This window comes from Eumetopias jubatus, unplaced genomic scaffold, assembly GCF_037043125.1.
Source record: "Eumetopias jubatus isolate StellerSeaLion01/CBP00866 unplaced genomic scaffold, mEumJub1_p1.0 scaffold_12, whole genome shotgun sequence".
Taxonomy (NCBI): Eukaryota; Metazoa; Chordata; class Mammalia; order Carnivora; family Otariidae; genus Eumetopias; species Eumetopias jubatus.
Genome location: NW_028274818.1, coordinates 6,961,925 through 6,984,671, shown reverse-complemented (window position 1 = coordinate 6,984,671; position 22,747 = coordinate 6,961,925). Strand labels below are relative to the sequence as shown.

The 22,747-nt window shown below is 44.7% G+C and overlaps 1 protein-coding gene across 2 annotated transcripts in view; it reads right to left on the bottom strand.

Annotated features, from left to right (window-relative positions):
* Positions 1-22,334, bottom strand: part of HSD17B7 (hydroxysteroid 17-beta dehydrogenase 7) — a 30,369-nt gene extending 8,035 nt beyond the window's left edge. The window contains exons 1-7 of one of the 2 annotated variants that reach the window (XM_028104799.2): positions 22,223-22,334; positions 20,322-20,525; positions 15,656-15,748; positions 14,539-14,653; positions 10,768-10,962; positions 7,731-7,835; positions 6,932-6,988 (exon numbers count right to left, since the gene is read on the bottom strand). In XM_028104799.2, coding sequence (XP_027960600.1) covers positions 6,932-6,988; positions 7,731-7,835; positions 10,768-10,962; positions 14,539-14,653; positions 15,656-15,748; positions 20,322-20,525; positions 22,223-22,257 — 804 coding nt within the window. In that variant the 5' untranslated portion in view covers positions 22,258-22,334. The remainder of the gene's footprint in view (positions 1-6,931; positions 6,989-7,730; positions 7,836-10,767; positions 10,963-14,538; positions 14,654-15,655; positions 15,749-20,321; positions 20,526-22,222) is intronic. The other variant, XM_028104800.2, reaches the window with a different exon arrangement.
* Between the last annotated feature and the right edge of the window lie 413 nt (positions 22,335-22,747).

Genomic DNA, 22,747 nt, shown 5'->3' with positions numbered 1-22,747 from the left:
TGCTTCTCCCTCCGACCCTCTTCCCTCTCGTGCTGTCTATCTCTCATTCTCTCTCTCACAAATAAATAAATAAAATCTTTAAAAAAAAAAAATGGAGGCTCTAACTGCCAGAATAAATGAGGCAGAAGAGAAAATTAGTGATACAGAAGACCAAATGATGGAGAATAAAGAAGCTGAGGAAAAGAGAGATAAACAACTACTGGGTCACAAGGGGAGAATTTGAGAGAGAAGTGATACCATAAGACAAAACAATATTCGAATAATTGGGATCCCCGAAGAAGAAGATAGAGAGAGAGAGGGGCAGAAGGTATATTGGAGGAAATTATAGCAGAGACCTTCCCTAATTTGGGGAAGGAAACAGGCATCAAAATCCAGGAGGCACAGAGAAACGCCCTCAAAATCAATAAAAGTAGGTCAACACCTCAACATCTAATAGTAAAACTTACGAGTCTCAGAGACAAAGAGAAAATCCTGAAAGCAGTTCAAGACAAGAGGTCTGCAACCTACAATGGTAGAAACATTAGATAGGCCGCAGACCTATCCACAGAGACCTGGCAGGCCAGAAAGGACTGGCATGATATATTGAGGGCACTAAATGAGAAAAATATGCAGCCAAGAATACTATATCCAGCTTGGCTGTCATTGAAAATAGAAGGAGAGATAAAAAGCTTCCAGGACAAACAAAAACTAAAGGAATTTGCGAACACCAAAACAGCCCTACAAGAAATATTGAAAGGGGTCGTGTAAGCAAAGAGAGAGCCTAAAAGTAACATAGACCAGAAAGGAACAGAGACAATGTACAGTAACAGTCACCTTACAGGTAACACAATGGCACTAAATTCATATCTTTCAATAGTTACCCTGAATGTAAATGGGCTCAATGCCCCAATCAAAAGACACAGGGTATCAGACTGAATAAAAAAACAAGACCTATCCATATCCTGTCTGCAAGAGACTCATTTTAGACCCAAAGACACCTCCAGATTTAAAGTGAGGGGTGGAAAACCATTTACCATGCTAATGGACATCAAAAGAAAGCTGGGGTGGCAATCCTTATATCAGATGAATTAGATTTGAAATCAATAAGAGATGAGGAAGGACACTGTATCCTACATAAAGGGTCTATCCAACAAGAAGATCTAACAATTGTAAATATCTATGCCCCTAACATGGGAGCAGCCACTTATAAGCCAATTAAAACAAAATCAAAGAAACACATTGACAATAATACAATAATGGTAGGGAACTTTAATACCCCCCTCACTGAAAATGGACAGATCATTTAAGCAAAAGATCAACAAGGAAATAAAAGCTTTAAATGACACACTGGACCAGATGGACTTTACAGATATATTCAGAACATTCCATCCCAAAGCAACAGAATACACATTCTCCTCTAGTGCCCATGGAACATTCTCCAGAATAGATCACATCCTGGGTCACAAATCAGGTCTCAACCGGTACCAAAAGATTGGGATCATTCCCTGAATATTTTCAGTGCTTTGAAACTAGAACTCAATCACAAGAGGAAAGTCGGAAAGAACTCAAATACATGGAGGCTAAGAGCATCCTACTAAAGAATGATGGGTCAACCAGGAAATTAAAGAATAATTAAAAAGATTCATCAGAACAAATGAAAATGAAAATACAGCTGTTGAGAATCTTTGGGATGCAGCAAAGGTGGTCCTAAGAGGAAAGTCTATAGCAATACAAGCCTTTCTCAAGAAACAGGGAAGGTCTCAAATGCACAACCTAACCCTATACCTAAAGGAGCTGGAGAAGAACAGTAAATAAAGCCTATACCCAGCAGGAGAAGAGAAATAATAAAGATCAGAGCAGAAATCAATGAAATAGAAGCCAAAAGAACAGTAGACTAGGATCAACGAAACTAGGAGCTGCTTCTTTGAAAGAATTAATAAGACTGATAAACCGCTGGCCAGACTTACCAAAACGAAAAGAGAAATGACCCAAATAAATAAAATCATGAATGAAAGAGGAGAGATCACAACCAACACCGATGAAATACAAAGGGAAAAATGAAGGGGGGGGGCATCGGAGGGGGAGACGAACGATGAGAGATTATGGACTCTGAGAAACAAACTGAGGGTTCTAGAGGGGAGGGGGTGGGGGGGATGGGTTAGCGTGGTGATGGGTATTAAAGAGGACACATACTGCACAGAGCGCTGGGTGTTATACGCAAACAATGAATCATGGAACACTACATCAAAAACTAATGATGTAATGTATGGTGATTAACGTAACATAATAAAAAAAAAACTTGAAAAAAATAAACAAATAAAACCAAAAAAACCCAAACAATTATAAGAACATATTATGAGCAACTCTATGCCAGCAAATTAGACAATCTGGAAGAAATGGATGCATTCCTAGAGACGTGTAAACTACCAAAACTGAACCAGGAAGAAATAGGAAATCTGAACAGACCCATAACCAGTGAGGAAATTGAAGCAATAATCAAAAATCTCCCAACAAACAAAAGGCCAGGGCCAGATGGCTTCCCAGGAGAATTCTACCAAACATTTAAAGAGGAATTAATACCTATTCTTCTGAAACTGTTCCAAAAAATAGAAATGGAAGGAAAACTTCCAAACTCATTTTATGAGTTTGATCATAAATTACCTTGATCCCCAAACCAGACAAAGACCCCATCAAAAAGGAGAATTACAAACCAGTATCCCTGATGAACATGGATGTAAAAATTCTCACCAAAATGCTAGCCAATAAGATCCAACAGTACATTAAAAGGATTATTCACCATGACCAAGTGGGATTTACTCCTGGGCTGCAAGGTTGGTTCAACATCCACAAACAATCAATGTGATACAATACATTAATAAAAGAAAGAACAAGAACCATAGGATCCTCTCAGCAGATGCAGAAAAAGCATTTGACAAAGTACAGCATCCTTTCTTGATTAAAACTCTTCACAGTGTAGGGATAGAGGGTACATACCTCAATATCATAAAAGCCATCTATGAAAAACCCACAGCGAGTATCATTCTCAATGGGGAAAAACTGAGAGCTTTCCCTCTAAGATCAGGAGCATGGCTGGGATTCCACTATCACCACTGCTATTCAACATAGTACTAGAAGTCCTAGCCACAGCAATCAGACAACAAAAAGAAATAAAAGGCATCCTAATCGGCAAAGAAGTCAAACTCTCACTCTTTGCAGATGATATGATACTGTATGTGGAAAACCCAAAAGACTCCACCCCAAAACTGCTAGAACTCATATATACAAGAATTCAGTAAAGTGGCAGGATATAAAATCAATGCACAGAAATCAGTGGCATTTCTATACACCAACAAGACAGAAGAAAGAGAAATTAAGGAGTCGATCCCATTTACAATTGCACCCAAAACCATAAGATACCTAGGAATAAATCTAACCAAAGAGGCAAAGAATCTGTACTCAGAAAACCACAGAATACTCATGAAAGAAATTGAGGAAGACACAAAGAAATGAAAAAACGTTCCATCCTCATGGATTGGAAGAACAAATATTGTGAAAATGTCTATGCTACTTCAAAGAAATAGAATAATCCTAAATTTATATGGAACCAGAAAAGTGCCCAAATAGCCAGAGGAATGTTGAAAAAGAAAAGCAAAGCTGGCGGCATCACAATTCCAGACTTCAAGCTCTATTACAAAGCTATAATCATCAAGACAGTATGGTACTACTGGGACAAAAACAGACACACAGATCAATGGAACAGAATAGAGAGCCCAGAAATGGACTCTATGGTCAACTAATCTTTGACAAAGCAGGATGAAATGTCCAATGGATAAAAGACAGTCTCTTCAACAAACGGTGTTGGGAAAATTGGACAGCCACATGCAGAAGAATGAAAGTGGACCATTTCCTTACATCACACACAAAAATGGATGCAAAATGGATGAAAGACCTAAATGCGAGACAGGAATCCATCAAAATACTTGAGGAGGACGCAGGCAGCAACCTCTTCGACCTCAGCCACAGCAACTTCTTCCTAGAAACATCGCCAAAGGCAAGGGAAGCAAGTGCAGGAATGAACTATTGGGACTTCATCAAGATAAAAAGTTTTTACACAGCAAAGGAAACAGTCAACAAGACTAAGAGACAACCGACAGAATGGGAGAAGATATTTGCAAATCACGTATCAGATAAAGGGCTAGTATCCAAAATCTATAAAGAACTTATCAAACTCAACGCCCAGAGAACAAATAATCAAATCAAGAAATGGGCAGAAGACATGAACAGACATTTCTGCAAAGAAGACATCCAAATGGGGACGCCTGGGTGGCTCAGTCGGTTAAGCGTCTGCCTTCGGCTCAGGACATGACCGGGGTCCTGGGATCAAGTCCCACATCGGGCTCCTTGATCAGCTGGAAGCCTGCTTCTCTCCCTCTGCCTGCTACTCCCCCTACTTGTGCTTGCTCTCTCCCTCTCTCTCTATCTCTCTGACAAATAAATAAAATCTTTAAGAAAAAAGACATCCAAATGGCCAACAGACACATGAAAAAATGCTCAACGTCACTTGGCATCAGGGAAATACAAATCAAAACCTCAATGAGATACCACCTCACACCAGTCAGAATGGCTAAAATTAACAAGTCAGGAAAACAACAGATGTTGGCGAGGATGCAGAGAACGAGGAACCCTCCCTACACTGTTGGTGGGAACGCAAGCTGGGGCAGCCACTCTGGAGAACAGTATGGAGGTTCCTCAAAAAGTTGAAAATAGAGCTACCCTACGACCCAGCAACTGCACTGCTGGGTATTTACCCCAAAGATACAAATGTAGTGTTCTGAAGGGGCACCTGCATCCCAATGTTTATAGCAGCAATGTCCACAATAGCCAAACTATGGAAAGAGCCCAGATGTCCATCAACAGATGAACGGATAAAGAAGTGGTATATATACACAATGGAATATTATGCAGTCATCAAAAAAACGAAATCTTGCCATCTCCAACGACGTGGATATATCGAAAGGGTATTATGCTGAGCGAAATGAGTCAATCAGAGAAAGACAAGTATCATATGATCTCACTGATATGAGGAATTTGAGAAACAAGACAGAGGATCATCAGGGAAGGGAGGGAAAAATGAAATAAGACGAAACCAGAGAGGGAGACAAACAATAAGAGACTCAATCTCAGGAAACAAACTGAGGGTTGCTGGAGTGGAGGCGGGTGGGAGGGATGGGGTGGCTCGATGATGGACACTGGGGAGGGTGTGTGCTATGGTGAGCGCTGTGAATTGTGTAAGACTATTGAATCACAGAACTGTACCCCTGAAACAAATAATACATTACATGTTAATAAAAAAAAAAAAAAAAAAAGTAAAAAAATAAATAAATAAATTTTTTAAAAAATCTTAAGTGCTGAAATACACAAAATCCTTTACGGTAAGCCTCCTCTCATGTATGCCCATAATTCCTGTTTTACAGATAATAAAAGGCTTAAATGAGTGAAAAATTGTGCCCAGTATTTCATAGCCAGAAACTGGAGAAGTGGGATTTGAACAGAACCAGTCAAACTCTAGAGTCCACACGCTGAACCACTGTGCCTTCGGCCACTCCAGCTCAGTCCACATAAGGAGCTGAAACTCACCTGAGGATTGCAGAGATTCTTACCACACATGCGCTAGGCCCAAACCCTCATCTATCCATATCTACCAGCATTTACAACCATTACTAAGTGGCAATCGGAGGCATCCATCCACATTTTAGGAAATTCCAGCAGGGTCACAAATTTTTTAAACTGTGCCATGGGTCATGCTGTCCTATCCAGATCCAGGTCATCCTTCAGAGCCCAGATCAAGCCCTACTTAGTGAGAAAAGCCTGCTCCCACCAGCCCAGCTTCCAGGGATCCTCCTTTCTGATCAGTCCAACTACTCACCACCTGATGACAAAATGTCTTATTTTCTTGCATCTTCTATATTCTTTTCTTTTCCCCGAAACATGACCCTAAGCTCCTTAGTAACTGGAGATTTTGTCTTCTAACTATTCTTCACACCACTGATAGTCAATATATACTTGACCTCCACACTTGATTTTTAGTATCTGAGATCTGTAGAATGAGTAATCTCTAAAGGACCACATACTATTTCTAATGCTTTGGCAAATATATGAAGGACTAATTAAAACTGGTTTAAAAGCACTTGCTTTGACAATCAATTTGTGTTCCTACGACAAATGCATTTATTTCTGCAACGTTTACCGAAGCAAGAATGCCAACTGCTTCCCTCAATGTTTTCCTTAGTTAATTTCAATTGAGCCAAGATTTAAGAATCTAGTAAGAATAAGCACTACAGTGACAGAGGACAAAGAAGCTGCATCTCGTGGGACAATTCTGATCCATGAGCGGAAGGTGCCTTAGAGGCCTTTTGTTGACGAATCATCAGAGACATCGTTTGAGTAATCAGTAATGTCTGCCATTGATGAGGAAACACACGTAATCCACTTGCCATTTAAGGAAAGGCACTGCCTTTCTAATATAGTAACAACTTGATTCTCTTTTTAAACAGAGGAGAGAATCGTTGTAGAAGGAAATGGAGTTGGACGGTGTCACCTGTACTCTTGGCCTGCAAGACGCACCTTCTCCATGGGAACCATTGGCCTGGCTACCATCTTGCTTTGCCTGCCCCTGCAGTATTCCGCTGCTCTGCCCTCTAGCTGCTATGTATCTTGTTTCTGCAGAAATGCTGTCCATACGACATGGTATCCAAGGCTATGGTAGATACTACCCTTCTAAATTCCACTCCTCATACTCTGTCCTCAGGCTCATGGTCTCCCTTAGTCCAAAACAGGACCTTTGATTACTCACAGAGCTTATCTTTTCTGTTGAGATTGTTTCCACTCCCAGTGAACTTCAATTTATACCCGCTAAGCAACCATACAAGCAACTGCAACTCCAGCAACGTACCAGGGCTTCCGTTCCGTTGTACGGCGTCAAAGTGAAAGCATTTGCAAAAAAGCGAAGCTGAGGAAAAGAAAAGAACCGCCATTTTGTGGCGGTATAGAACAGAGTCACAAAAGCATTATTCATTTATATACTAAAAAAGATAATCTGCATTTCTCATCAGAGAACATTTTTTTTAAGTATCGAAAACTAAAGAAGTCTAAAAAGGAAATATCACTTAATCTCCATCACTCTGAGCCAACCACCTTTAACATGGAGGCATAATTCCTTCTCATTTTGTTCTTATACCTGCCATCATGGAGGGACATTTTTTGCAGAGCTCTGCAAGAGAGAAACATTTCCTATAAGCAGCATTTTCTAGTGGGGAAGGAACACTGGTCCTGCAAGACGCTCAAAGCACAAAACAAAAGAAACAAGCAAAAACATGGTTCCGTGGCCATACAGTGCACAGCCATCCCCTTCTTGGGAACTTTTAATGCATATGACCACATTGAGAGCTCGGAGAAATCAGTTTAATATCACTTAACACAGGTTTCTCAAAATTATGTCATCCTAGAACTCCTGGGAGCTATGGTGCATGATCAAAGACACAGCCCCTGACAGAGAAGGGGACATTCAGATGGTGAGGCAGGGGGACAGCAGGGTGTACAAAGCGAAGGTGAGACACTAAGGAACTTCAAAAACCGCAAATGAAATGAAACTCTGCCACCTTCTGGTTCAACTTCTTAAATCAGTTCCCAACCCTTAAAAACACCCTTTTAGTCCCGGGTCGAAGAGCTGAAGTTAAGTGTTCATCACTTACCAGCCATATGATGGGCAGCAGGACTGTCCACACACAGGGAGGGAGAATTCCACAGGTCATCCTGGTCACCATTGTGCCTGGGCACACCACGCTGGAATACAGACCCTGGGAGCACAGGGAGGAGCCAAAGTAAGGTTCAAATGCAGTGGATTCGATGCAGCCCATCCACGGGCTTGTGAACAAAGGAGATAGGCAAACGAATCAGGAAGCCGGGGCATGAAGGATTTACGCTCTGAGCTGCCCCTGAAGCCTGGCAAACCATTGCAGTGAAAGAATCATGTCCGGAGGACTCACGAGGAGAGGCGCTCAGGATGCAAAGATGAGGAAGACAAGGTCTCTGTTCTCCAGAAACTCACAGAACAAAGAATAACCCAGCCTGGGGCTGGAAGAGAAAAGCAGGATCTGGTTACTGGAGTTTGTCAAGTACTGGCTTAACTGAAGATCGGGTTATCGATCATAATAAGCACTGCAGATAAAAAAGACACCTATAATACAGTCTCTGCCTTCAAGAAGTTTCTGGTCTAGTAGAGAACAGACAGCTAAACCTAAAGTTTGTGTCTGCTCCCCTGCAGGTACATAAGCTGCACACTTGCAGCTTGAGGAGGGAGTTCCTGTTATGAGAGGTGAACGAAGGGCTGCATGTGGTTCCACAAAGCACCTCCCCCAACTAAAGAGTTCTACATCAGGTCCTTAGCCTGGGACCTGTCATTTTAGAAAGATCTGCCCTCGAACAGAGCCCAATTAACACAGAGCGTGTGCTAACAGGAAGGGCCCTGTGTGGGCTTTACCAATCCTTGGAGCACTGGGATTGGTTTTACTAGTTGACTTAATTCAATTTTTACTACATTTTACCTTATGTAGCTATTGACCATTTTAATTCTAATTTTTATTACTTTTATTTTTTCTTTCAAATGAAAATAGGAAGTACCAGTATAACCCAAACAGTTCAGTGGGCAGAAAGCACCCCGAGCAAGAGCAGCTGGAGGATGTTCTTCCTTTACTCGGGGCTGCAGAGGCTCCGTGGCACCTGACAGATTATCCAATCCCTGGAAGTCCCCGTGATTTACCAAAGGTCCTCTGAAAACAAGGAAGAGCCTGGACTCATCAGAGACCAAAACTTCTCCCCAGGAGAGTAACACATTTTCCCCCAGCGATAGCTAAGGAAGATTTCTTATTCTGGGAGCTAGCTAGGAACAGTTAGGGACTCTTCAGTCCTAAAGACAGACATCTGTGAACTGAAATCCTGGGTCTCTGACCCCTGTAATGTTCTGATGTTGAGCGACAAAAGAAACAAACAAGGAGGCAGCCTCATCGGAGAACCCAGTCCCCCTACACGTCACAAGGATCAGCTGTGACAACCTGAGTGTTGTTATGAGACGTGGGTGAAAGGTGATGACTAAGCTCTAGCAGGTGGCCCCATGGACCAACGGCATTCCCGGTGATACAAGCCTTCAAGAGGATGTCGTTCCCCCTTCCTAAAAGCCAAGGAGGAAAAGCCGTGGGCTGAAAACCAATCATACAGGCTTTAGGAGACAACAGTATTAGCTAAATCTCTCTTTCTTGTAAAAGATGAAATCCCAAAGCTTCCTTGACGATTAAAACTTAAGTGAAATCCCAGAACATTTTATGAAAAGAGAAGCTAATCCACTCTGGCCTTGCCCCCAAAAGGAAGCTTCCGGAGCACAAGCAGTCGTGACAACTTTACAAACATCTGAAGAAACCTCAGAAGGAGCCTAACCACTGGACCAACACACTGAACTCAAATAATAATAATAATAGTAATAATAATCGTAACGATGATGATAGCCAACATAAACACACACGGGCACATGTACACGCGTGTAGACCACGCGCCTCCTGTACACACAAGACACCCATACACGCGCACATACCACATGGACAATCATAGCACACACATATACACACACCCGCAAACCCAGCGTGTGCACATGGATAGACCCTCCCCCCACTCATTGACACCCACATGTGCATGCATGTGCAGACACAGACGCACACACGCACATTCCGAGACTAGTAGCTACTGTGAATGCTTCACACCATCCCTCTCATTCGACCCTCCCAACAAATCTGTGAAGCAGGCACTATTTTTATCCCTATTTTTCAGATGAGGAAACTGACGCATCGGGAGATGAAATAATCTGTCCAAGCATTCAAATCCAGTTCTAGGAGATGCTCTCAGCTTCTACGCCTAGACCATCCTCTTTCCTAAGAGACAGGGTTCCAGGAGAGAGAGTTCTATCTGACAGACAGGATAAACCCACTCGAGATCATCATAGAAGGCTCTGACTGTGTCTGATGCATCACCAGAGAAGGTCCTGCAAGGGCAGAAAGTTTCTTGGTCACCTTTTTCTTTCTGCTTTCTCCTCAGTCCTAGGCCTGGCCCAGTGCCCTAAACACGGTAGGTCTTCCGTAAATATTAGTGGAATTAAATTTCTCCACAGCCCCACACTCAAACAGCAGAGTCAAAGCAAACAAAGGAAAATGCCATGGGAGAGACTGGAGATTTTCAGTGAAGGTTTTAGACCTGAGCAGGAAAGACATCCAGGGAGCAGTAAGCTCCAGATCAGAGGCCACAATGAGCCTGGCAAGGGCTGCTTTCTCCAAAGAAACACCCCCAAAACCCAGAGTCCTCAGAGAGACAGAGCTCTGGAGTCTCACCAAAGATCACCACTATCCAGAAGGCTTTGTAACTACTGAAGGTCCTATAGCATCTGATATGAAAACCCCTGGAACACAGCATGGTTTAGTGGGAAAATTCCAACCTATAGTCAAATAGCCCCAGGCTCAACTCTGAGCTCGACCATTAACTAGCTGTATGACTGGGTCAATCACCTAACCTCTCCAAACTGTGGGGTCCTCACATGGAAATGGGAATATTCAGGCCTACACTCAGTGTGAGGGGAAAGGCACTGAATGCCATACACAGGTAAGGAGTACAGCACCTCAAGTACGTGCTTTGTTAGGCTGAGCCAGGCCTCACCCGCGGCCGCTCCCGCGCCACCGAGCCGGGCCTCACCCGTGGGTTGAAGTTCCGGTTCAGCGCCACACTCAGTAGGTCAATTGCGTATTTGGAGGAGCTGTAGGGCTCCTGACCTCTGCTGTGCTGGATGTCCTCAAGGTGGAAATTAGATTTCCTTGCATTGCGAGATGATGTCCAGATGAGGCGGGAAGGACTGTCGCTGTGACAGAGGAGAGCTTCCAGTTCCTGAACCTGATAAAAAAGCAACAAAATGGATCAACATCTATTGGAGGAGTACAGGATAACAGCTGTGAAGCCAATGGAAACGTATCCTGGAGCTGAACAGGAATGTCACTGCTGGAGGGGCTACTCCAGACACGCGAGAGAGGGCGGCTTGAATGACCCATGCGGGTTAGGGTTAGAGTTAGGCCTAGAGGCATCGGTATGAACTGATGTTTAGCTTCATAAAAATAGAGATGGTTACATATAAAAACACTTATAGGTACTTACATATACAGGGGTTACCATGCACGTGCATCTCCCTGCTCTGTTAGCCTAGAAGCTACTGATCCATCAGTAGCAACAAGCACCAGATCTTGGTTTCTAATACCACTGTCTAACAAGAGGAACCAGATCTTGGGGTGCCTGGGTGGCTCAGTCAGTTAAGCATCTGACTCTTGATTTTGGCTCAGGTCATGATCTCGGGGTCCTGGGATGGAGCCCCATGACAGGTTCCACGCTCCGTGGAGAGTCTGCTTGAGGATTCTCTCCCTCTGTTCCTCTCCCTGCTCAAGCTCTCTTTCTCTCTCTCTCTCTAAAATAAGTTAATAAATCTTAAAAAAAAAAAAGTGGAACCAGATCTCCTTAGGGAGATGGCTGATGCTAAGACTGGGGCAGGAAATATACCCAATGAGCCTGAACCATCTCGTAGTGCCAGAAAGAACATGCTCAAAACAGAAAACCACACCAATGAGGCTATATCAGAGATATGCAGGATCCAATGCAAAGAGCCCCCAGTGGCCCAAATTGGAATAATTTGGGCAAGAAAATAAAGTAGTATTTCCAACTCAAAGTAGGAACTACATATCCACAAGCCCATAGGAATATAAGTGATTTTCGCAGCTTTATTGAGATACACTTGACCAAGAAATGACTGAGTAAAGCATTAGATAGAGAACAGACAAATCTCTCTTGCAGAAAAGTTCCAAATAATTTATGTAGCTAATCGACCCTTTGGGGCGTCAAACACAACCCCTTAAGTGCGAGCTATACAGAGTCTCTTCCAAAGAGTACAATACGGAAAGGGAGAGAAAAACAAAAAGAGAGACTTCACGATGAAAACACCTGACAAACACAAGCTGGGAGATCAGAGAGAACGTCAATGCTAACAAGTCACAGTGACATTTCATGTGACGTGACGTGACGAGAATGGTCTTCACCTCTGTGGCCCTCCTCCCGCACACATGTTACTCAAGTCTAACCACGAGAAACATTTCAGACAAATCCCAACTGAGGAAAAATACCTCAGCTGGAATCCTCAAAACTGTCAAGATCATGAAAAACAAGGGAAATCTGAGAAACTGTCACAGCCAAGGGGAGCCTGAGGAGACAGCTACTAAACCTACCGTGGTGTCCAAGAAAGGGTCCTCGAACTGACAAGGGGACATTAGGCAGAATGGAAGAAAGCTGAATAAAGTTTGGACTTCCATTAATAATAAGGTATCAGTATTGGTTCTCCTACTGTGACAAGTAGAGAAAACTGAGGGGGGCGGGGAACACAGGAACTCTCTGTACTAGCTGTGCAGTAGTTCTGTAAGTCTAAAACTATTCTAAAACAAAAACTGTGTTACAGAAAAACCTAGGAAAGCTTCCAGAGGCGCTCCACATTTGCAATGAACAAATAAGTCAAATGCAATCAAGATAACTCATACATACGAGATTAAATCAGTTAACTGGTTCCTGGACTGTAATACTATGCTGTGCTTGGAACTTCATGGAAATTACCTCTACTCTTTATAACAATGATAAAAGTTTGGTCACGTTACAGATAATCAAACTGGGGATGGATGATGCATTTACACCTGAACCTAGAATCCGAGTTTGTGTCCTAGGAGAAGTGGTAAGATTCTTAAACCTAATCTGTAACCCTCTGATGACTTTATTAGATAAATCCATTCCAAAACCCCTCCTGATATGCCTCCCTATATAAGGATACACAAGGATAGGTCATGTCATCAGGACACCTATGATCATCATGCCCACGGCCATGACTCCTCTGCCATTCCCCCAACACAGATGACCCAAATACCTGATCTTCTGACCAACTTAATTTTTATTTTATTTTTATTTTTTTGAAGATTTTATTTGTCAGAGAGAGAGAGGGAGAGAGAAAGAGACCATAAGCAGGGCGAGCAGCAGAGGGAGAAGCCGACTCCCTACTGAGCAGGGAGCCTGATGCGAGACTCGATCCTAGGACCCTGAGATCAAGACCAGAACCGAAGGCAGATGCTTAACTGATGAGCCATCCAGGCGTCCCACAACTTAATTTTTAAACACTAGATTTATCAAAAATTTAACAGACTAGTGATAATTATCTTCTATCATTACCAATTAATTTAATAATTCAAAAAGAAAGCAAAGAACGAGTATTGTAAAAAGATAAAGGAAATATTAGACAAAGGATCTGTGTAAAGGTATAAAGAAAGACCAGACAAGAATTCAATCCCATTCTAACTTTACATTTTAATTAACTTTTGTCATTGAAAAAGTGACACCACATCACATGAAGTGAATAGCACTAAAGGTAGGAGAATGAAACACGAAGCTCCCCCTCATCCCTGATATCCTGGCACCCCAGTTCATCAAGGCCTAAAACTGCTCCCAGTTTTATCTGCATCATTCTAGAAATATTATATACATTTATATACACTACGTCGAGATGGATTTTCTTCTGTTTCTACAAATGAGCTCACGCTATACATACAGGCCCCTGCTATTTCTTCTTCATAATAAAATATGAGAGGCTGTCCCACATAAGTGCAAAACATTTCTCTCATTTCTTTTAGTGGGTCCACAATATCCCAACATTTGCCTACATCTTCATTTACTGTAAATACAGGCGAGTGCTCGAAGAGTTCCAATGTTAAGGGAAATGGGGCTGAAGGTGAAGAAGAGTGGCGGTGAATAGAGAGGCGTCAGAAATACAGGCTCTGTGCAGGCCAACCCAGCATCGGGGTTCCTCCAACACCGGGGAATGACAGGCCACCAGAGACACAGTCGGGCATTACTTAATCTAGACAGTAGAGCTGTCCCCTGGGATTACGCCTGAGCAAGAGCGCAGAACAGGTGAGACAAGCTACACGTCTCTTGCTTACATGTATATGGGTGCCTGGAACCATAACACACGGTATAGGTGCGAAGAATCAGAAATCAAGATAATAAGAGACTAATTATGGATTCTTGTTTAACAGTGGCTTGCCCACTCCCCTATCCTATCTGGCACCAAGCCCAGTTTCAAAGGCCGTTCAGAACAGGACGGGTACACTTCCTCACAGTTTGTACATTGTTTCTGAAGGCACCTGTGTGTTTCTTTCTCACTTTGTCTCTGCTCTCTAGAATTGACATCAAAAGAAAAAAAAAGAAAATATATCAATCAAATGCTTTAGGGAAGCAATGTTTTCACAGAGTGCAGTGATCACCCCATTTAAATACTCAAGGATTTCATGCTAGCCATAAATTAATGAGCTTAACAAACAGGCCTGGGACATGTCCAAGCCAGCCTTTAGGATTCCAGCACTAATATGAGCTTCTTGAGCCCAGTCCTTTTACCAGAATAAAGTGGCCAAAGACATTGGTTTCAAACACCTCCTGGAACCCATCAGCAGTGACTTTATCTTCCTGGGTCAGCAATCCTTCAGCTGTGGAGAACATATGAATCACTTTTCTGAAACAGGAGAAGACAATTGTATGCCTTTTAAAAGGAATAAAAATACTGAAAATACTGGAAAACCCTCCCTGCCACCCTCCCCAGCCCAAAACTACATTTTCCTTGATCCTATAAAAATACCTATTTCTCAGACTGTGTTATTGTGTGTATATAAATAAGATGCAAAAATTCTTCCTTTCCCCCAATTCAGAGAAGTATTTATATTATAACTCATACTACCCATTGGACCTGACTCAAAAAAATCTGCTGCTAAAACTCTTTTCACTTTTTTTCCACATCAGGTTGCAGGTGAACTTCTCTGGGGAAATAACAGCGGTGCAAAAGGAGAAAAAGTCTTCCCCTTCACAAAATGATGGTTAACTTCCCAAGTTACACAGGTTGGTTTTTTACTGGGAATTCTTAAAGCACTGAACACATTAACACGGTGATTTGCTGTGAGATCCATTTACTAGGTCAAGACCTGTGTGTGTGTGTGTGTGTGTGTGTAATGGAAGAGAAGCAAAACAAAAGTAGCAATGTACGAAGAATGCCCTAAGTATGTAAGTCACAAGATAAGATTTATTTCTCACTGTAGGTTGTGATCAAACATTTTTGGAAGCCACTGTGCTACTGTGTGTTGAGAATCTCCCGGGGAGACCTTTGGTTCTATGCATTTCCCCTGCCTCTGGGGCAGACTATCTGCCACAGAGCTGGGAAATGCTTCCAAAGCAGCTTTGGTACTGACAACTCGGACAATCTCACTGACAACTCTGCCAGATTCTGAGATGTTCTTGCTACTAGACACATCCCGGCAGACCAAACATGGACCTTCCGAAGCCTCTAGCCACTTGGGATGTCCTGGAGACCTAGAGCACCCATTCCCTGCAACACTTCCTGTCTTTATTCTTCTCAGCCGCCCCTCAGCCCCCTAACTTAACCTACTGAGGGAAAAACCAGGCAAAAACAAACAAACAAACAACTGATTCCTTTCACCCAGTTCATCTAGAAAATGGACATTACCTTGAAAAGAGGCCAGAGAAAAGTGCTTTGATATTCAGCTGTGGATTGGGCATGATCCCAGCATTCAGATAGACATAGTCTAATCTCTGAAACCTGCAAGGAAAACACCAAGACAAGATTGTTCATCTTCTCTAGAGCAACTGGAATAAAGAAAGCCTACAAAGGACAGAAAATGCTTTCCGAAGGGGACGCATGACACATCAGGGTTACACCACTTCTTTCTCAACGCTGTTTCTTCAGCCACAGTAAATATTTGAGTATTCTTTTTCTTTTGACAGTGGCTTCAAACAGAATTTGGGGAGCTATAATGGGCTTTGAAGTTACATCTTTTCAGATCAAGACTCCTTCTAGCTTTGCCCTCCCAATTAGGAACTGCAGGTGGTAACCCACTGCCTATTAAACCCACTCTCCAACTGGTCTTAGAAAGTTGTCTACTTTTTTTTTTTTTTACAGTCACATCTTCCCTATCGAAAAGTAAAATTTATATAATATTAGTAATCACCCAATCTGAGCCATCAATGCTGGAACCTGAATGCCAGTATATCTACTAAAGCAACCAATCCATGTGGAAACCGCTCGCTGTTCGTGGCCAGGGGCTCTGTATCATAAAATGATGAAAGCTCACAAGAATACAATCACATGACAGAAGCTGAATGGGGGTATAGCACTCTTGGAAAGCTCCTTCCAGGACACCTGTCATAGAGAGAACAGTGACATGCTGACTTGAGAGAGCTTTTTCATTTTTAAACCTCTGTAGGCCTTAATCTAGTGTACTCTTCTTGAACAAGGGCCAAGCCTGCCCTCATGATACTCACAGGCACCATGAATATTCATAATATCTCCTACAATTCTATGCATTACACTATCTCCGTGCCCCCTTCTGTATAGTCCAAGACAATACGGGCCATAGCTACCTTAAAATACATCCACGTTACCAACACAGATGGCACACAAACATTTCTTTATCATTCTATAAGTAATTACCAGCCAAATGACTCTAATTACTAAACTTTCTGTTTAAAATGCTGATGTGGATACTACGGGGCCATCCATCCGTGTAAGCGCCATAAAGTCGTGTGGACCCATCTATTTTTTTCTTTATTTAAATTCAATTTAGTTAACATATAGTGAATTATTAGTTTCAGGGGTAGAATTAGTGATTCATCAGTCTTATATAACACCCAGTGCTCATTACATCATGTGCCCTCCTTAATGCTCATCACCCAGTTACCCCATCTCCCCACCCACCTCCCCTCCAACAACCCTCAGTTTGTTTCGTAGAGTTCAGCATCTCTTACGGTTTGCCTCCCTCTCTGTTTTCATCTTATTTTTTCTTCCCTTCCCCTAGGTTCGTTTTGTTTCTTAAATTCCACATAGGAGTGAAATCATATGGTATTTCTCTTTCTCTGACTTATTTTGCTTAGCATAATACCCTCTAGTTGCACCCACATCATTGCAAATGGCAATTTCATTCTTTCTGATGGCTGAGTAGTATTCCATTGTGTGTGTGTGTGTGTGTGTATTCTTTATTCGTCTGTCAGTGGAAATCTGGGCTCTTTATTCGTCTATCAGTGGAAATCTGGGCTCTTCCCATAGTTGGGCCATTATGGACATTGCTGCTATAAACATTGGGGTGCAGGTGCCTCTTTGAATCACTATGTTTGTATCCTTTGGATAAATACCTAGTAATGCAATTCCTGGGTCATAGGGCAGCTCTATTTTCAACTTCTTGAAGAACCTCCATACTGTTTTCCAGAGCGGCTGCACCAGCTTGCCTTCCCACCAACAGTGTAGGAGGGTTCCCCTTTCTTGGCATCCTTGTCAACATCTGTCATTTCCTGACTTGTTGATTTTAGCCATTCTGACCGGTGTGAGGTGGGATCCCATTGTGGTTCTGATCTGTATTTCCCTGATGCACGTGGGCCCATCAACTGTTGGTTGTTCCATTATCTAATGTGCAAACTGCCATCTAAGAACATTAACAAATTTTGCCCGAAGTGGAAAGGCAATGCTCAGCCAAGAGTGGAAAGAGCAGCAGAACACCAAATTCAGGTCTGCCCTCAGCAAAACGGCATATTTACTACTCTCAAAGATTAAATGATCGACACAACTGCACTCTTCCAGATAAAGCAGAACTGCAATTTCTCACTAGTTTTTCCTCTGCACACAGCGTACAGAAGAGAGGCACACAGCCAGAAAGCCCAGGTGTCAGGAATGGTGCTGCGTTAGCCAACAGAAGGGCCCTTCCCAAGCTCTCTTCAGTTGTAATTTAATTCGGGTCTACAATCGCAGACCATCACTTGGGCCATTAAGGGCGGGAGAGTCTCGACATAAAGCAATAGATGTATGTGGACATCGGCACACATTCCCACATCTGTGAATATCACTATAACTAGCGTTGGCTAGGTCTGGAGGAGAGCACTCATCCCAACAGGAGCGCTTCCGCGGATGAAATGAACACACAGAAGCTGCACTGAAATGCTGATGGCAGGTGCGCCTTACCTCCGTGCTCCCTCCCACCTTACAGCCTTGCTGCCTCAAGTTGCTGCTAAGTGACCTAATATTACGAATGTTACAACCTAAAATCTCGAAAGTCGCTGTACTGGAAAGGGCTATTCTTTTTTTTTTTTAAATTCAATTAATTAACATATAGTGTATTATTAGTTTCAGAGGTAGAGGTCAGTGATTCCTCAGTCTTATATATAACACCCAGTGCTCATTCCATCACGTGCCCTCCTTAATGCCCATCACCCAGTTACCACCATTCCCCCACCCCCACCCCTCCAGCAACCCTGTTTGTTTCCTATGCTTACGAGTCTCTTACGGTTTGCCTCACTCTCTGATTTCATCTTGTTTTATTTTTTCCTCTCTTCCCCTATGATACTGTTTTGTTTCTTAAATTCCACATGAGTGAGATCATATAATTGTCTTTCTCTGATTGACTTATTTCGCTCAGCATAATACCCTCCAGTTCCATCCACATCGTTGCAGATGGCAAGATTTCATTCTTTTTGATGGCTGAGTAGCATTCCATTGTATGCGCGCGCACGCGCACACACACACACACACACACACACACACAGACACATACCACATCTTCTTTATCCATTCGTCAGTGGACATCTGGGCTCTTTCCAGAGTTTAGCTATCGTGGACATTGCTGCCATAAATACTGGTGTGGAGTTATTAGAAAATGTATTGTCAGCCCTCAGGGGTGACTACGGAAACAGCTGAAACATCAGCAGCGTTCCTGGTCTTGGGCTATTGAATGCAATAGCCTGGTACGAACAGGAACCCATGATCTCCTGGGGCAGGGCACAGGTTAAGAACTAGGAAAGAATGTAAGCCTCAGTCTCCCTTCCTGCCTCGGGTGATTGCTAGCACAAACATCTTGCTTCTCCCTTATCCCGTGACTGCCTTCCTACGTGCCTGCTTGTAGGGGAAGGTGCAGGCGTACCCCATGTCTTCAAGATAACTGCCCTTCCTTCGTACTCCTTTCCCATGCTTTGAGGCATCTGTCCTTGCTTTTCTGACAAAACAAAACAAAAGCTACACGCAGAATCCAGCTGCTGCCCCCTCACAGAAGCAGGTCCTGCCCGTCCGCCCAGATCATTGTCTGAGAACTTTATTTCAGTGCATGATGACAACTCGGGTGAGGGGCCCCTTTGGTTCGCTACATCTTTATCTTTGGGGTAGATACCCAGTACTGCAATTGCTGGGTCACAGGGTAGCTCTATTTTCAGCTTTTTGAGGGACCTCCGTACTGTTTTCCAGAGCGGCTGCACCAGCTTGCATTCCCACCAACAGCGTAGGACGGTTCCCCTTTCTCCGCATCCCCGCCAACATCTGTCGTTTCCTGACTTGTTAATTTTAGCCATTCTGACTGGTGTGAGGTGGTATCTCATTGAGGTTTTGATTTGAATTTCCCTGATGCCGAGTGATGGGGAGCATTTTTTCATGTGTCTGTTGGCCTGGGATGTGCTATTCTTGACTGAGGATGAAAGTTCTTTTCTGCTAAGTGAGGAAATATAACTAAATCTATACAAAACAGAAAGACAGCTGGCTGAGAAGGTTCGGGGAAAGGAATGCCTGAAATCACCTGATTCGAGCTCAAAACTTCCATACTGACTGTAGGGTCTTTACCTCAGTAAGGACGGTTACTGTACAGCTTCACAGACTTGGAAACTCAAAGTTATAGAAGAGAAGGGGATATGGAACCTAGAAAATCTCTTCGGTGTTTGAGGAAGATGATGTGGCAGAAAATTCTAGGAGAAATGACATTTCACAAGAGGCTAAGGCTGAAACTAGAAGAGCGGGGTGAGAAAACCAGCTCTACCTTTGCTTTGTAACTTGTGCAACTGCAACAGGGAAATGCAAATGGGCTAGCAATCCCCATACATAAAACACAGAGTTGTTACCATCATGTCCACACAACTAATCACACATCAAGGTGTATTCAAATTAATCCTCAAGGAATCATCGCGATTATGACTGAGCAAGAAAATGTGCTCCTGGGACACCACGGGTCACTCCGTACGGATCTCCTCAGCGTAACTTCTTACACTGCACCTGGTATAAGATGTTTAGGTTTTCCTCTCCTTTTTACTTCATTCACTGCTGTCTCATGCAGTCGCGTGAGAGAAAACCCGTCAAACAAGAGGCATACCTTTGCTTGAGCTCCCCGGCGGCCCGGATGACTGACTGGAGGTTGCTGACATCCACCTGCACGACGCTAACCTCGGCGGCGGGGTGAGCGGCCAGCAGCGCCGCGCGGACAGCCTCCGCTTTGCCCACGTTCCTGCACGCCAAACACAGGTGCAGCTCATCGTCTTCCTCCAGCAGCCGCTTGCAGAGCGCGAGGCCAACGCCACTGTGAGGACAATTCAGAGACAGAACATGCGTTCATTCAGATGGCGCCAAATAGGAGGCATTGCTCTCTGGTCCAGAAAACCGCCGTTGTCAACATGAGCTGCCATGAGGAGCCCAGGCAGAGGAAAGAAGACTCAAACATTATTCAAGGAAGGAGGGACACGCCCCCACACACAACTTGAATCGTCAGTCACTCGCCAGGGAGGCTGTCCAGTTTGTTTCTGAGAGCGCACGAGCGCTGTCTTTTCATCGGGCGGATTGCATTTTGTACTTGTTACGACACTCCTCAAAGGGAGTGAGTACATCACCAGCAAGAGCCGAAACGAGCATCGCATTAGCCGTTTCCTGCGTGCATGTTTTACTTTGCTGTCTAGGTTCCTCAAGGGCAAGAGCTCTACTACCTGTTGGTATCGCTGCCACCATCCAGAGCACAAGCAATTCCCAATAAGGAATGGGTGAATCTTACAGTAACACAGCAGGAGGCAAGTCCCTCTCAACTACTATGATCGAGTAACAGGAAGAGAAAAAACTGAACATGATTAAGCAGCAGGTAGGAAGAGGAAACATAAGATGGGCACCAGGTAAGAGCAGGAAGATGAGGGCACAAGACAAAGACAGATAAACGACTTCAGAAATGGCATCTGAAACCACACAGTAAATGAGGACACCACTCAGACCAGCTGCGCTGAGCACAACCAAAGCCTGGGCCTTGCCAACAGACCGTCAAATATATTTACCTTTATTCCTCCTCACTTGAGGATAGTAGGTCTTTACAATAAATATCCAAGTGCATACGTCACAATATACGTTAACAAAAAGAAACACAAAAACAGTCGACTCGCTAACGGGACTTCAGCTTAGGAAGCACCCTGCCAGTTGTTCAGGGCGCTCACAGACGCCTGCCACGCCGGCTGAGCCTACATGGATGCGGCTAAGTAAGCGAAAGCGGACTGACTTTAGATGACATTTGACATATCCTCTGCCTCAATCCCTCCAAACCTCCCACTGCAACAGGCAGAATGGTTTGGTCGGTGTCATCCTCCCCACATTCTTCACAGAAGTGTGGATGAGGAGTAAAAGCAGGGGACCGAAGAGGCGCAGAGTCCACACGGGCGGCCCTGGAATAATTAGGAACTGGCGGTGATGGTTATTTGCACTCCTGCCACGCCTCGCCAGGTAGAGGTTTACTTTTTTAAGAGCGTGTCTAGGTGTCTAGCTTTGTGCTGGGTGGAATGACACCTCCCCCCCCCACCCCGTCGCACTGCTCGTGGGTGTTGAACCTTATCTGGGGGGCAAAGCCCTGCACAGATACAACACTCGGAGCACACGACGGTGGCGACGCTAAGCGCCGGGCGCCGAGGTCGACACGGACCAGCTGGAGGAGGCGGGGTCCGCGTGGGAAGCGCCCTCGTCCTGGACACCAGCAGGACCCCCGCGACGCTCCAGTTTTCCTTTCCGCCGTCACGTTCAATTCCAGCACTGGTTATTGTGCGCCTCCAGCCGCCGCACGCCCGGAGCGGGCGCAGCGAGGACCCGGGGACCGCGGGGCAGGGGCTCGCGCGAGGTCCCACCGGGCAAGGCCGGGGACGCGTGCTCCCAGGGGCGGTCGCCTGCGGTGGCCCGGCCCTGTGCTTCCCGCTCCCTGCGACTCCTGACCCGCCGCCGCCGCCGCCGCCGCGGCCGCCGAGGAGGCCTCACCTGCTGGCCCCGGTGACCACCACCACTTTCCGCATGGTCTCCCTCCCCGCCGCCGAGCCGCGCAGGGGCCCCGCCACCGCCTCCGCAGCAGAGGAATCCAGTCGCCCGCCGCGGCCCCGCCGCCGCCGCTGTCCAATCAGAGCCCGGAGGGGCCCCCGCTCCCCTCGCGTCATCGACTCCCCGCTGGGCCCTCCAATCGCGGCCCGCCGTGCGCTCCGGGAGCCGGGGCCAGGGTCGGGTGAGGTAGGCCGAGGGGCGGGGCCGGGCCCGAGCCAATCCGGACTCTCGTCGTCCCGAGGCGGTGCAGGTGTGCGGGAGGCGCCTGCGGGCCGCTGGGCGGGTGTTCCCTCAGCGGAGGGCTCGGGTGCGGGATTCGTGGCACGCAGCGGACAGCAGCCTGCCACTTTATTGCCGGAAGGGCTCGGGATATTTGCACAAGAACGCTTTAATTTTAGAGGCAAGATTTGGGTCTAGGAATTAAAGTTTGGGTATTATCATCTGCTTTGCTTTCCACTCCTTTTTGGA